Source organism: Mytilus edulis, chromosome 9 (assembly GCF_963676685.1).
Source record: "Mytilus edulis chromosome 9, xbMytEdul2.2, whole genome shotgun sequence".
NCBI lineage: Eukaryota > Metazoa > Mollusca > Bivalvia > Mytilida > Mytilidae > Mytilus > Mytilus edulis.
This window is the reverse complement of record NC_092352.1, coordinates 42,755,835-42,772,036: the sequence shown is the minus strand read 5'-3', so window position 1 is coordinate 42,772,036 and position 16,202 is coordinate 42,755,835. Positions and strand designations below refer to the sequence as shown.

The 16,202-nt window shown below is 32.1% G+C and overlaps 1 protein-coding gene across 1 annotated transcript in view; it reads right to left on the bottom strand.

Moving 5' to 3' along the window:
- Nucleotides 1-1,696: 1,696 nt before the first annotated feature.
- Nucleotides 1,697-16,202, bottom strand: part of LOC139488394 (neuropeptide FF receptor 2-like) — a 40,231-nt gene continuing 25,725 nt past the window's right edge. The window contains exons 2-3 of the mRNA XM_071273944.1: nucleotides 4,969-5,068; nucleotides 1,697-2,694 (exon numbers count right to left, since the gene is read on the bottom strand). Coding sequence (XP_071130045.1) covers nucleotides 1,938-2,694; nucleotides 4,969-5,068 — 857 coding nt within the window. The 3' untranslated portion in view covers nucleotides 1,697-1,937. The remainder of the gene's footprint in view (nucleotides 2,695-4,968; nucleotides 5,069-16,202) is intronic.

Genomic DNA, 16,202 nt, shown 5'->3' with positions numbered 1-16,202 from the left:
AAAATTAACGAAGTGATGATTTCAACTTCACCATTTGAAACTCTTGGTTTAAAAGCTTCGTTGTGACCAGCAGTCCTCTATCAAGAAAATCATGATGAGAAATGCAAGCACGGGAATATCGTATCAATTGGGAGATATATACCCCGTATGCAGGTGCTGCTGGAATGTTGCTACCTAAAATGAAAAGTTCACAATTGGAAAACTGAAATCATCTCTTTTGTCGTAAAGTTTTGTTTTCAAACGACCCTCATTGTCAATTTCTAGATGTAAGTCCAGATATGAGGCCGAATTAACTGTATCTGTTGTATCCATTATCTCTAGTTCGATGGGTTAGATGCGTTCAACATAGTCACCAAAGTTTGAATTATTTAGTGAAAGAACATCATCTATATAGCTGAAAGTAGAGGTAAAGAACATAGCTAACTTTTTATCTTTCTTCCTACGAAGTTCCTATATGAAGTCAGCCTCATAATAACAAAGAAACAAGTCGACAAGAAAAGGGGAACAATTGGTTCCCATTGGAATACCGACAGTCTGTTGAAAAACGCGTCCTCCGAACTTAACAAATATGTTGTCAATCAAGAAATCAAGCATCTTCATGATGTCAATTTCAGAGAATTTTTTGTTTGAATCAGAGTGATCCTTTACAAAGTAGGATTTATCCCTTCCTAAGACAAGATACTTGTATCTATGTGTGCCATTCTTTTTTATGAAACAAAGCAAAGTCAACTCTTTCAATTTGTATTTTAGTTCGGAATGTGGAATACTTGTGTAAAGTGTAGAAAAGTCAAATGTTTTAATACTATAACAAGACGAAAGAGAGTCTCAATAACTGCTTCAGGGGTCAATTGACTATTTTGTAGATCTTACTTTGCTGAACATAACTTTAGCATTGCTGCTTACAGTTTATATATATAACTATAATAATTTTCAAGATATTTACAAAAACTGCAAACTTTTGTTAAAACTACCAATTCGGTGGCAGCAATCCAACACTGGGTTGATTGATTCGTCTAATAATTTCAGGGTCGATAGATCTTGACCAATTCAACAATTTTACCCCATGTCACATGTGTTGTAAAAGCTTTAGTTTTTGAGATATGAGCCAAAAACTGCTTTGACCCTTATTTTCTATTTTTAGCCATGGCGGCCATGTTTGGCAATGGATCTAAACTTCGGATACAATTTATAAACTAAATACCATAAGGAACATTAAGTAAAAGTTTGGAGGTATTTGGCCCAGTAGTTTAAGAGGAGAATATTTTTGGAATAGTTTACAACGACAGACGACGACGACGATAACGACGGCGGACGACGATGGACCACGACGGACGACAACGGACCACGACGGACACCATGTGTTAGCATAAGCTAACACGGGGCCCTTCGGGTCCCGGTGAGCTAAAAATGGTTTAAAGTATAATAAAATATCCGATAATTAGCCAAATTTGATATGGGGACAATAAACGCGTCAAAAATGTATAAAGGCTGTAGTTGTTTCATATTAGTTAAATTAAATTTCAATCTATATTTAACTTTAAATTCCAGAATAGTGAAGTTACTTCATTTGTCGTTTCACATATGATACGTTATAATCTAGTGCTTAACAAAGGAGGCTTTGCTTTCATTTACATGGCCTATATATCATATTTCGAAATACACCACCCTATTGAAATGAAATAAAATATACATGTAATTATGCTTTCTGTCTTTATTGGATTGTGTAATGGTAGACTACCATTCTCGACTTCATCTCCGGTGAAATTATACTTGATATACATGTAATAACTTAGCGTAACACCTTCCAATGTATTTTATAACATTTTTGTCAATAAAAGTATTAGAAAGATCAGAAACCAAATATAAGCTTGATAGCAATTAAGGTACTATTTTAATTAAGTTATATCAAAGAAGTTACAAGAAGTTATCAGCATCATCTAATCGTATATATTAGTTTGTTTCTTTGAGCCTGACTTCCGGTGTTTGTGCGGTCTTAGTACCACCTGACCATTTGTATAGTCAACAGAAAAGTAACGTGTGCTGGAAAATCTCTTCGTTTGTTTGTTTATTTCATGTGCTGCATTGTCATCATAAAATCTATATCTACAACATTTCACCATCATTTTAATCCGAATCCGAATTTTTCTGCTGAATAAGCAATATATAATTGGATTTATTCCACTATTAGAAAGTCCAAGCCATTGAGCAATAGGTACAATGTAATTATTAAGTAAACGGACGAAATCGAGGTTATCATATTCATCCATTTGGAAATATATTAAGAACTTTATGATATAAAGCGGTAGCCAGGAAAACAGAAACAGTACAACAACAACGGTTAACATTTTCACAGCTTTGACTTTAGACTTGTGAATTACTCCATTGGACTTGTATACGCCAGGGGCGTTCCTATTCCAAACACGAAATCCAATCAATGAATAGCAGATAATAATCAGAACTAATGGCACAGCATAACAGCAAATACAAATTCCAACAAAGTATATTTTTTCTAGAAACTTATTCTCCCAATTTTCACCACATACATACAGTAAGCTACCACTTTGAACATACCGCTGATAAAACAAAGCCATTGGTATCGAAATGATGAGAGAAAATATCCATATAGCAAACATGATACATTTGGATGTTTTCCACTTCATCTTATAGTTGAATGTATAACAAATGGCTAAGTACCTGAAATAAAAACAGCATAATTAGTTGTATTAAAGTTATAATCGGTTCAAAAACACATAACCATAGTTGTACCTGTATTTTTTTCACATGTACATGTACATGCTGTAATGGGATCATTTTGTTCATATGAAAACGGAGTATGTCAAACCTGATGATTCATTAAACCTTTATTGCATCATTTGTATTTATATCCACAAATCACCAGTATGGTTTCCTACGTGTTCCTACATTTTGCTGTTCCACCATGGCAGTTATCTCAAAACGACAATTCATTCTGCTCCTTTCTATGCTATATGGTGTTCCTACTGACATGTAAGTCTTTACATTTTTAAATCTTTCAATTGTTTAAATAGCCCTTCTTGTCGCGTTGATGTGAAAATTTTGTATTTATAAATGCTTGGCAATTTAAGTATTTCAGCGAACTACATGTTGTAGGAAGACCCAATGGAAGCTACTTAAAGTAAACTTGTTAAGTGTGGTATGAATATGCATGTAATATTTGTCGTGACTTGTGCAGCAATCATTCGTTTATCTTATATGTGCTTTGTCTATATGAAATGTTGTCAAATATCTTTCATTTGAAAAAGTAATTATGCACCTGATAAAAGTGATTGTCATTTTCGAGAATAAAACCGATTTCAAAAGCATATCAAAGTAAAAATGTAAAAAACATATTAGTTATATATATTGAAATCAAATAATGTTGCGTTTTTACACAATTTACTTACATACATGTTCTTGTATTTACTTGTCACTAATAGATAGTTGTTATTTTGTATTATTAATAAATCATTAAGAAGAGACAGTTCAGTATAGTTTTACATATCAATATCTAAATTAATCAATCCCTTCATAATGATAACAGTTATAATGGGGGAGTGATGATTGAAAAGCAACTATTCTTAAGTAGATAATAATACCGTCATATTGTAATTATATTATGGTCGTTTTCTCCTAGTATTGATGGCATATGACTTTACTTTTGAGTTATACATTTAGTAAATAAATATAATCTGTTTCTATGTCAAATATCAACATGCTCTTTATGTTCTATTTGATCCATTAAATGAAGCTCGCTATGTGTTTTACGTGATTTCATATGTCATTAACACTTCTATTTCGAATTGATTAATTTTAAATAATTATAATTTTGATATGCCATTTGGCAACATGCTACTGTATTCATCACAGTGTAGAACATCAGCAAGAATGAACAGATTTAACCTTACATGTATGGAGTACATAAAATCAAATAGCAATAAAAGAAATCATATTGTTTATTCAGGGTATCATGTTAACCCCGCCCCATTCTGTATGTGTTTATACAGCCATGATCCTGAAATCGAGTGGTGTTTGTTTGTTGCTGTTGATTGATCATGTTTGTTTATTGTCTATTGTTTTGTACAGTTCGTGTATTCTTCTGATGCACCACTACCCAATAATTAGATTGAAGGTTGCACTCACTAACATGTTTAAACTCCGACATATTATGTATATGTCTGTCCGAAACCGGGAGTCTGTAATTCAGTGGTTGTCGTTTGATGCTGCTGTGTTACACTTTTGTTTTTAGTTCATTATTTTGAACATAGATAAGGTCTTTAGTTATTTTCTAGTTTGAAATGTTCTAAATAAAGGCAACAGTAGTATACCGCTGTTCGAAATTCATAAATCGATAGAGACAAAACAAAAAATCTTGTCATTTGGAGGCCTTTTATAGCTGACTATGCGGCAAGGGCTTTGCTCATTGTTGAATACAGTACGATGACTTATAGTTATTAATTTCGGTGTTATTTTGTCTATTGTGAAGAGTTGTGTGAGAGCTTACATGTATATAGGCAATCGTACCACATCAATTTTTTTCATTTGCACTATAAATTGTTCGATACAATGTACATGATTGATTGATTAACTGTGGGTGTTTGACAGGAAAACTGGCAAACCTAGTCAATAAAGATTGTAGTTGAACACAAATACTACGTGCAGGGATCGAACTTATAACCTCAGTGTTGACAGGCTAGTGATGCAGCAGGTAAAACAAAGTACATGTATCATTTACCTGGTATTTGTACATGTAACAGTTGAATTCAGCATACTAATATTATACTTAAGCAGACAACAGTCCAGGCTAAATGGTTTTTTGTTGTACGATATACTATAATTGGTTTTTGGTTTAAATTGCCAATGTTGTAACGAAACGATAGTATAGGTTCTGTCGAAGGACAATGCTCAATAGGTATATTGTTTTGTATAACCAATCAATATAGAATATTTTACCTGTCTACAGCTATTGCTGCCAGTGTGTTCACAGATGCACAGACAGACACAGCTTGAAGGTACGGAGTAACCTTACACATGACAGCTCCATATCGCCATTCTATAACATAGGAAATGCATAGTGTCAATAATCACGTGACTCAATAAAAATAAAGACACATGTCAACGTTTTATATGGTTTGGCAGAGAATTAAAAGAGATTCGGATACACAGGAAGACACAGCTGGAAAACTATGATTAACTCACTGTCATACATGATTTTGAATAAGTTTATTCAGTTAAAGAACAATTATTATATTTGTTATTTTCGATAGTTGAAGGTTGGGTTGATATTAAAGGAAATAATTTATTAAATTACACTGGTAATGTGAGGTGAAGAGAAAGTTAAATGGTATTAAAAAAAACGATATTAAGGATTTCACGTATGCATCGTTTGTTATCTGATGTGTTAATATTTTGGTACACATTTATTACTACAATTGCAACACAGTTAAAAAGAATAGAACATACATAAAACAACCACACATTTAGTAAGAAAACAAACATTAGAATAACAAATGTATTATGCTCGCGTCTCAGTTTTTCTAGTTTCAATCACTTATTCCGGAAAACGGAAATTGGTAGGATGCGTTTATATCATACGTGCACATGTTCGTTACAGCGTTTGAAACGGAAGTAACTATTCCAACTCCATTAACATTAGGAAGTGTTGTGAAAATCGTCCACGATACATACATGTACATATAAAAGGATGGACGCAATTAAATTTAATTGCTGTTTATAAATGTCAACAACAATTGACAAAATAATAAAATATGAATGTTTATGTCCATTTTAAATGCATTTAAATTGCATCATTACAGATTGAACAATAAGAATTGCGCAGGTATTTTAAATAAAATGACTCACGTTTTGCATATTTTAAATTCTAATGTTAGCCGTTAATTGCAGGCCATTCCTACTGTTAGAAGTTATTTGCTTTAGAATTAAGTCTTGTAACATATTACAAATGACAAACCTATCATGCAGGGACAAATTAACAATGATTTAATGTTCTAAGATAATTGCAGGAACAAGAATTTCATTAATTAACACTCGTAAATTAAGTTGAAGTGTGCCCTAGTATGGCACAATAGAGGTAAATAGTACTTCTAGTTAGGATCACTTCTCCTCTCAATAAAGTTAATTCTAATTCACATTTTTCTTTTTTTATAACCGTATAAGGCAAATCGTATAAATTCGCATAATCCGTATAAAGAGCAATCAACATTTGTAAAATCAAGATATGTTCTAACAACAGAATATTTACAGATTTGTTAAAAAGAAAACAATTTATAAAACCACTGAGAGTGACATCTGTACATGTATCAAGGATTCGAATACTTTTTACATTAAAGAATATCCCCGTTAAGAAGTCGGGCAATGATTTGCTACGTCATACTTTTTTGCACGATTTTTCTTTTAAGTTTTGTTATTTTCTATATATCAACTCTATATCTATTTTTCATATAAATTGATAACATATCTTAATGTAGTAAACATCAACTTTTAACATTCCCATTGGAAGTTACCATTATTGGCCAGCGCAAGTTAAACAAGTACGTAACAGCTGTTTGTGACATCTTTGTCTGTTGATATGTTGAACGTCATTATTTTGCCAGGAAATATTAAGCTTTGACTGCGTTTCTGGACCTAAGGTTACATTAAAACATCTACATAAATAAATCGAAATGTTAAATATTCTTAATAACTGTACCAGACAGAATACTTGGCAAAACCATTTTATTCAAAGAAAACGATATGTTTCTAACTACATGCGACTTTTTCGTGACAATCAATTTTTTATTGCACATGGATCCTTACCAAATGCATAGGATTTCAAAATTTCTGATACGAGTTATACAGTAAAGAGTGAGGAGTTCCTGTATCACTGTCAGTCCCTCTTATGATACTAATGACAATCGATTACATATCATGGTGATAATTTCGCTCGGAAATGGTCATTACATCAACGTTGAAAGAGGATGCAATTGTTGCTAAGACAAATTGAACATAGTTATCCATAGTCTTCTTTGTCATAGATAATCCATTAAGGTTATTTAAGTCATGGTGGCATCTATAAATCGTACAAAAAAATACTTCCAATTTTACCATTTAGAACCCTTGGTTCAAAATCTACCCTGTAACAATAGACGTTTGATGCTCATTACGGTGGATAGACATGAGTTGCACTAGTCCGCCGGATATAAGAACAATTAATCATTTTCTGATAAAAGCTTTTGTTACACTGAAGAAAAAGCATTGCCTTTCGATTTTACTTGCAATTAATTGTCTATGACAACAAAAGTGCATTTGAAGTTCCATTTCGAGTGCAAATGACCGTTAACAAGTTTTGTATTTTTTTTTTATCAGAAATGAATAAACGTATAACAATTGATAGCTTTGTCACTAAGAAATAGATTAAAAGCAATTCCTTGCATTTTTCTGTCTCAGATAGTATTATAAACACGACCTTTTTTCAACCTTTTGATATTTGCTTACTACTAATTTGAAATAATATTTGACGATATTTGGCTTTTTTTAAAAACCCATATTTTTAAGATTCGAGCGTCACTAAGTATTTTTGTAGTATGACGAACAAAATTAAAAGCCAGGTATCTATCATGATGAGGTTATTGAAATACTGTTTGACGATTAAGTATAGACCGAAATGAAATCTTGGTGGGCATTTTTTGTCAGTTTATTAATTTTACATGTAATGTATTCAAATCTACAAGCCAAGTGTAAAGTGAGCGATATAACGATAAATTAGTGTTACAACCTCTGCAATACAATTTGTATTAGTTGCTTTGTTTTATATCAATTTTATGAATGATGATAACTGATATAAAACGTTTATTCACCCTCCAATATAGTGGGTACGATTACTGAGTCATCATAATCAATTTCATCAAGAGAAATAGACATTGATCTTTTCTGAGGATCTTTTACAAGGTGCGTTTATCATTTATAATAATTATCTTAATAATTTAATTAGAACCTGATGGTTTTACACTAGGTGTTTTGTTTCCTTTAATCAATTGGGTGATGACATATGCATTATTCGTGAGGTAGGCAGAAAGGATATTGCTTTGTCGTGAGTTGGAAAATAAGATTACTGCAAATATCAAATTTAATTGCTCATGTATATCAATTTAGGTAGAGTAAAATATTATCGACATTGTTGCGCAATAATGCTTAATGTAGTCCATTATCAGAATGCATCGCTCTTACACATGTCTGATTATGTTACCTTAGTCTAAAGGTGCTCATAAAAAAGATGAAGGCTTTTTCTATTCTTTAAATAGATTAAGGTAAATTGAACGATTTTAAGCGTTTTGCAATCTTCTTTAGATTACTATTTACCCGGAACGCTCAAAAGCATCAGTATACAGAGCTTAGTAAGAATAAATGCATGGATAGTTATCACATAAAAGAGATAACTATAAGGGGAAATGGTCAAGCCGATGGTAGTTTTTCTATCAGATATTTAATACAATCATTTGAGTCATGGCGTTGTCAGTTCGACTGTACCTCTGGTATCTTTCGTCCCTCTTTTTTGACTCTGTTAATCTTGAAAATGCATTAATACGGCCAATTTTGCAAAGATCCCTACTAGTGCAAACAAAAGATCGTTTGTCCATGTTTAATGTTCAAAATTATGACAACTGATTCAGCAGCTATACCTTTAGTATACATGTGTAAATAATTCATCATAGATACCAGGATTGAAATTGTATATTTGTGCGCGTTTCGTCTCCAAAAGACTCATTAGTGACGCTTTATTAATTAAATAGGTAATACCGGCGTCACACATCAGCGTATAGCTCCGACGTATGCCGGGGGTATTAAAAAATCATGTACGCTGCCAATAAGCTAGTAATTTGGGATTCATTCAACCTATCAATCATATCTGTAACATGTGCACAACCAACTTTAAGCGTGTATATGGCGTACGAGGAGCGTACCGAAGCGTTTATCGGGCGTTCAAGAAACGTATGTTGGCGTATGCCCGGCGTTTGTCTAACGTAGATGGAATGCATGCTACGAAGGAAAAAAGATCCTTGAACGTATTTGAGACGCGAACCGGTCGTGTTTTGGACGTTCTATTATAGGATGTTTGTTGCAAACACAACCGCATACGTTTTAGTTAAAGTCGAACGACCTTGAAGCGTATACAACGTGCCTTAAACGTGTCTCAAACTTATCTGTAGCGCGTTAAACGATCTTGCAGCGTATGATTTATGTGCGTGTAGCGTACAGGTATACGCTAGACACACGCTTGAGCTGGACAAACATTTTTATGCTGCATAAAATTTCAATGAGTTGTAGCGTTCACCAAGCGTGTATTTTTGTATTTCGACGTACTTCAAACTTATGCAGCGCGCGTTTAACGATTGCTTATCGTTCCTCTGGCGTGCAACTAACGTATACCGACTTTGTCAATTTTCTCTGTACGCTTGATGCACGCCGGTCGATACGCCAATGTGTGACGCCGGCATAGATGTGTAAGTTATATGTTTTATTTTCTGCACGTTTTTGTGATAGCTTTAAAAATTGAATAAAATTGATGTCCAATTTACCAAAAATGTTTACTATTATGTAATAAAACAAACTTTGCATATTGTCTTTATAAATTAGTTTTACTTGTGACAAGAGCAAACCTATAGTACAGGAAGTAGACCGATTAATTTTTTGTTTTGAAGCGTAAGAAATGAGGAAAAAATATAATATTATTAGATAAAAGTTAAATTTAGACCCTTTAAAATAATACAAAGTATAATATCATCAATTAAGAAATCACGCAACCTTCTGGTAAAACTACCAGCTACAATTTATAAATACATTTACTTAACCCGTAACGATATGTTGAAATCAATGTGATACGAGTTCAAAATGAGTTATATTTTGATCCCTCTTTTGAATGTAAAAAGTTCTGTAATTACTTAGCTGAGAAAAATCTATTCATTATGTCTGATTGTCTTTCTTCTGTTTCAACAAGAAGATTTGAAAACTCACATGCGTGTTTACAATGATTATATAATTAGTTTCTTTGTTCCGAAGGCACGTGTTGAGATGAAATGAGAAGATAACAAAATCTATTCTGAAATGATACATGATTCTTTAAAAACATACAAATACCTTGTCATTTTAATCAAAAACAAATTTCAAAGCTTGTAGGAGTTTTGTTATAAGCACAACTTTTCTTATCTTTTCTTATCAGTTCGCATATATATCATTTGAACTTTTGATAGCAATACAGTTTAATTCACGAATATGAGGGATGGTTGTACTTTCAAAAATACATATTATGGTCTGCAAATATAACGAGTAAATGTAGTATAATAGTATTTTTTTCTAAATTTTATTCTTGGTACTTCAAAATGATTTATTTTCAGCATTGCTTTGGTGATTTGAGCTTACGCACAAACGCACGAATGTCATACGGTATACGGAATACGGATTTTCTTTAATTATAACGTCTCGTGTGCCTTTGAATTTCAACTTATAACAAAGATACAACAATTCAAATAAGAACAGCTGCCTTTTGAAAGATACAGACAACATGTTGCTACGCTAGTTTAATAATATTTTTGATATATTGGATAAGAAACAAGAAATTGCAACTTATATGAATCTCTTTCAACTTTGCGGGTGCAACCTGGTTTCGGCATTAGCCTTATCTTTTTTGAAATCTGCAAGAAATATGGCTCCCTCTTAAAACGGGTCAGCCATCTATCGTCCCCCTCCGACGGACTATCATTGTTTCGTTTCTCAAGACCATTCTCGCAAATGGTGCCAAGGGTGAACCGAACATTCAGTTCCTGAAATTTTCTCCCTGGAACGTGGATCGAACCAGGAACCTTTGCGCTAACCACTACACCACAGCTCTTGCTACGTTAATTTAGGACAAAGGCAATAATCTTAACGATGAGTGTAGAAAGATATCAAAGGGACATTCAAACTGTCAAAAACAAACTGACAATGTCTTGGTAACAAAATGAAGAAAAAAACGAAAAAAAAAACAATAACAACAGTTACAAAATATACCATAGAAATATAGAGACTATAGAACAGGCGTACGAACCCTACCAAAACCGGGGAGATTTCAGATAATCTGGAAAAGGGTAATCAAATCATGCTCCGTATGTGGCAACCGAAGTGTTGGTTATGTAAGGGCATGCCCAGTGAAAAGTCTAATTCAGTAGATCATATTTGAAGAAAAGAGGACGGAAACTATTATATAAAGTAATGTTGAAAGAATAAAATTTGCGTAAACTCCTTTTATTGAGAATCGGTAAAATAATTCAACATTTCCTGCTCAATAAAAAGAACGGCAAAACAAGTTGACAAATGTAACTTTTTCTGCACTGACCTGGAACCTAGATTTTTAGCGATTACAATATGTGTCTAAATATTTTAACGACACCTATGTTTCCAAGCTTTGACGATGTAACGACTACCTATTGAAAGTATCGAAGTCAAGTGCTCTCGATATGTGGAATTTATATTTGCTTACGGAGTTGATTAATTCATGAATGATATTTAACAGCTAGGGATTATACATAAAATACACCTTTCAAAGAAGTTAACTGCTTTATGTTTGCTTTAAAATAGCGAAGTACATTTAAGTACATCAAATACGGTTTAAGTTAAATGGCATTTTCCAACGCAATGTTATCGTCATCAAAAGGATATTTGAAAAAGAAAAAAAAATACTGATTGATCTTTACATCCAGTATTTAACAGCACATACAAAATCTTATTACAATATTATTATATTTGGACAGTGTTTTTGATAAATATCAGTTCAGATATAAATAAAGGCAACAGTAGTATACCGCTGTTCAAAACTCATAAATCCATGGACAAAAAACAAAATCGGGATAACAAACTAAAACCGAGGGAAACGCATTAAATATAAGAGGAGAACAACGACATAACACTAAAATGTAACACACATAGACAAAATCCCACGAGAATAACAAATATAACATATATATATAACATCAAAACCAAATACATGAATTTGGGATAGACAAGTACCGTGACACGTCTTATCGCAATGTGAATTTACACTAAAAAATGAGAAAACAAACGACACAACGTTATAATGTATAATGTTAATAAAATTATAAACTAAAATGTAAAATCCCGAACGTCATTTTTTTCACGATTTTATTTAAACAATTTTGGAAAATAAATCAAATAAAAGTCAATTTTAAAGCAAACCATGATTGTCCTTTGAGAAATACAAGTTTTTTTTATAGAATATTACCGCCGGTGACATGAGTTCCCAGTTAGTTTTAATTCTTGTAAAACAAATTCTTTTTAGTAAAATTGTGCAAATGCATTATCTAACACATAATAACTGTTTATGTATAATATGTAAATCACTCAATTCAAGATAGATTTGACGGTTACTTAGATTTACTGACAAAACACTAATATAAGAAATCAAAAATACATTTGTCTATTTATCGTATACAGTAAGACAGTTATAGAGCCACGTTATCCTCTTGTTTCCTGAGATGTTCAAAATTGATTTATGACGTTTCAACAGCGGTATACTACTGTTCCCTTTATATGTATACAAAAGACAATACTGAGCATTGTTTCTATAAAAACTGTGAGCTAATATATCATTAAGGACCTTTTGCTAAAATTATGATGAGGTTTCGTTAATATATTTGCATGGCAAACGGAGCAATTTATCATGTCTTCTCAGTATATTTAAAAACTAAAACAATTATCAAAGATAACAAGTGAGTAGCAAAATAAACAAACATCCAATTTCAACTTAGTTTCTTCCAACTAGAGATTTTTTACATTAATTTCACTACATATTTTCTCTATTCTCCTTAATCAATCAACATACTCAAAATGTTTCGCCTCAGTTTGCTGTATGTTTGACACGTGAGATAATTTGTACAAACAAATCTGAAAGGTATGCTTTTGCAATGAAAAATATCTACTATAATTTCAAAATTGAGACGATTCCGGGAAACCTTAACAAATTGCGTAGTAATTGTTTTTTGTATTTTATAAACTCATTTGTTTACGTCGGATACATTCGTGTTGCACTAATAAATACGATGTCATCTTGCAAAGACTGTTGCTTTTGATGATTCATTTGTTTGTATATGAAATCTAAATGTAGTGTGATTTTTACAGTTTCACAGATGAGTAAGTTCGTAGATACTGCCTTAGAGACTGCATATAAAATGATTGATTTTACATAATGAATACAAAAAACATCTATTGTGAAAAACTTGTTTTCAAAACTGCATTTGAGTTTTACTATTTGTAAGAAAATAAATTATTCATTTAGCAACCAAGAGAAAAAAAACATAATTTGCATAAAAAATTATATGAAACGTGTGAAAGGAGATGCAATGTATCGCTGTTTTCCCATTGTTACAAAACTAAGCAATGTGTAGGGTGAAATCCTCAACTGTTTAATAGCTGTACCAACAATGAGAAAGCTCTTGAAAATATAAGAAACACAATTGTAAATGTCCTACCGAATTCCCAAAACAGAATTATGGTACCTGACCTTTGAGTAACTTACATGTGATATAGATCGTATATGGAAGTCCCCGAACGATATATACCCTTATGCAAAGCTTTTTAAAATCTAAACAATGAACAAAATAGAAAAAAATAAGCAAGGAACAGAATTGTAAATATTCTACCGAATTCCGAAAATAATTAAGGTACCTGACCTTTGAACTACTTATATGATCGAATCGAATTGAAATCGAATATGGAAACCCCTGAACGATATATACCCTTGTGCAAGGATCGTATCGAAATCTTTGGGAGAAACATGATACATTTTTACAAATCTTTTGGGTTTCCTTTGGTCATAGAGCTTCTTATGTTTTTACGTATTTATCCATATCTAGCTTTCACATGTGTAGATTGTAGAGTTGCCTATAAAGATAAATCCACAGAAACGACCATGACGCACGAAAACAATATATAATTACAGTAAAACTATATATTCACAACCACAGATGAAAAAAAAGAATCCTTTTGTTATAGTATTAAAGTCGATGACGAGTTTTTTTTAACTGTGCTGAACTACCCATGGGGGTATTGCACGGTATGATTAAAGTATACGAAATAGTAATAGATACTGTGGTTCTTAAGATATGCAATTGTATTTAAGACTTTATAAGAACTACGATGTACCCCAAGCTATTCTTATATTAAAGTAAGTAAAGTTCGTTTGTTGTCCCTTTAAATTATATTTTAATTCTTCATCAACATTGTCATGAAGTGTTTTACAACTGTTTCATCAGTAAGTGTTTATGAATTGAGCATACTCCTAGGCACATTGACAGACTGACAGAAAGAATGAAGTAATTGAAATCGATTATCTCCTCTTAAAGGTGTTGAACAAAGATCTATCCTATGATACTTATCTATTGATGTACAAAGTTTTAACAATATGTGTATAGCTGTGAAGGAGGAGTAGGTATATAAAAAACGCATGGAAACACAGACATACAGACACATACAAAGAGAACAGTATTTATGTACAACATAGTCGAATAAATTACCTTTTAAATGATACATCTTACGCGAAGAGTAGGAACGCTACGTTTAGCTTAGATTGAACTCAATAATATTGTAAACCAACTTATTTTCGCGAGCGATTTATTTTCGCGACTTTCGCGAGTAGAAAAAAAAACCGCGAATTTAAATATAGATGTTTACCAAATCACTTTGTTAAAAAAAACTTATAGCTAATAACTGTTCCAGAATAAGTTGCTACAAATTTCAACCCACAGCTTTTGTAAATAGAAAGGCTTGTAAATAATTTTACAGCATTGTTAAGTTTAATTTAATTTGAGAATCAAAGACTGTTGTTTGTTTTACGTGCACTGTTTGCTTTCATTGGACCAATCAACGGTCAGAATATGTTCTAATGCACTTTGTTAATTAGAAGATTGGTCCTAAATTTTATGTAAGGACATCAAAAGCCATTGTCCCATTAAATCTTAAAAGTAACAAGAGCAATTTTGAAACATAAAGTCAACCCTTTATGTGTTTATGAGGAATTCAATAACTTGTAAAAATAACAGTAAAATAAATCGACAAACAACAACAGAACGGACGGAAGACATTACATGTCGCTTACATCCATAATGGAACTACAAAACTCATAACTTCCGTTTACAAGGTTAATATGATGTTTTTCACAACAAGACAAACGATGGCATCATATCTATGAGCGATCCGATTTTATATAGAGAAAAAAGATGAACATGCCCACTTAAGGAAACGTTTTATAGGATTTTACAGCTTAATATTATCATTGTTCTATAAAGAAACATGCTGATCGCATTAAGAAGCATTTAAAATGCTTTATGATGTAATATACGGAAACACCGGTTCATTAAACTATATAAATGGTTGCTATGTTGCCTGATTGTAAAATCTTAACAGGAAATCCCTTTTAATTTACTGACATAAAATATTTGTTTTTTCCCCACTTTATTCGTATATTTGTAACTTCCGTTAATCAATAAGTTATTAGGATGTTCTTTTCAGTGACTTACTATTCAGACTTCGGCTGAGAACAAAATACTTTCAAGCTTTTAATTTCCTACTGTGAAAATCTTTTTGACACCAAAACGACAAGATAATACTCTCTTACAATGTTAGATTTCCCGGATGGACTAACTTAGTGTCGACGGATTTTATTATATTGCTGTGTTTATCTTGGACTTAATACGAATGGTAATTGATAGATTCTGTTTTTTTCATCGACACGTTTTTGATCAATACACACGGTACTATAACCTGATAAACAAAACCAATACAAAATATAGATAGCAAGGACTAATCGTTCTGACGTTTTACAATCTTTGAATTAGGAAATATTAAAACAATTATAAAAAAAACACCCCATAAAACAGCAATACATGCCCCAGATGAATGAACACACGTAGTGTGACGTGTTTCCGATTATTTTGTCCCATCAACCACCATCTTGATCAATTATAGTGAAACAAGAATATCTCAGCAAAACGACCATAATGACAATTATTTTAAGGTAATACCTAACACCTTCATTTAAATCAATTTGACTCGTTTAATGTTCATAAACTCATAAACATAAAATTTTAACAAAATATTAACTATGACCCTTTGAAAAAAAAATCGAAACAATTTGAACCATA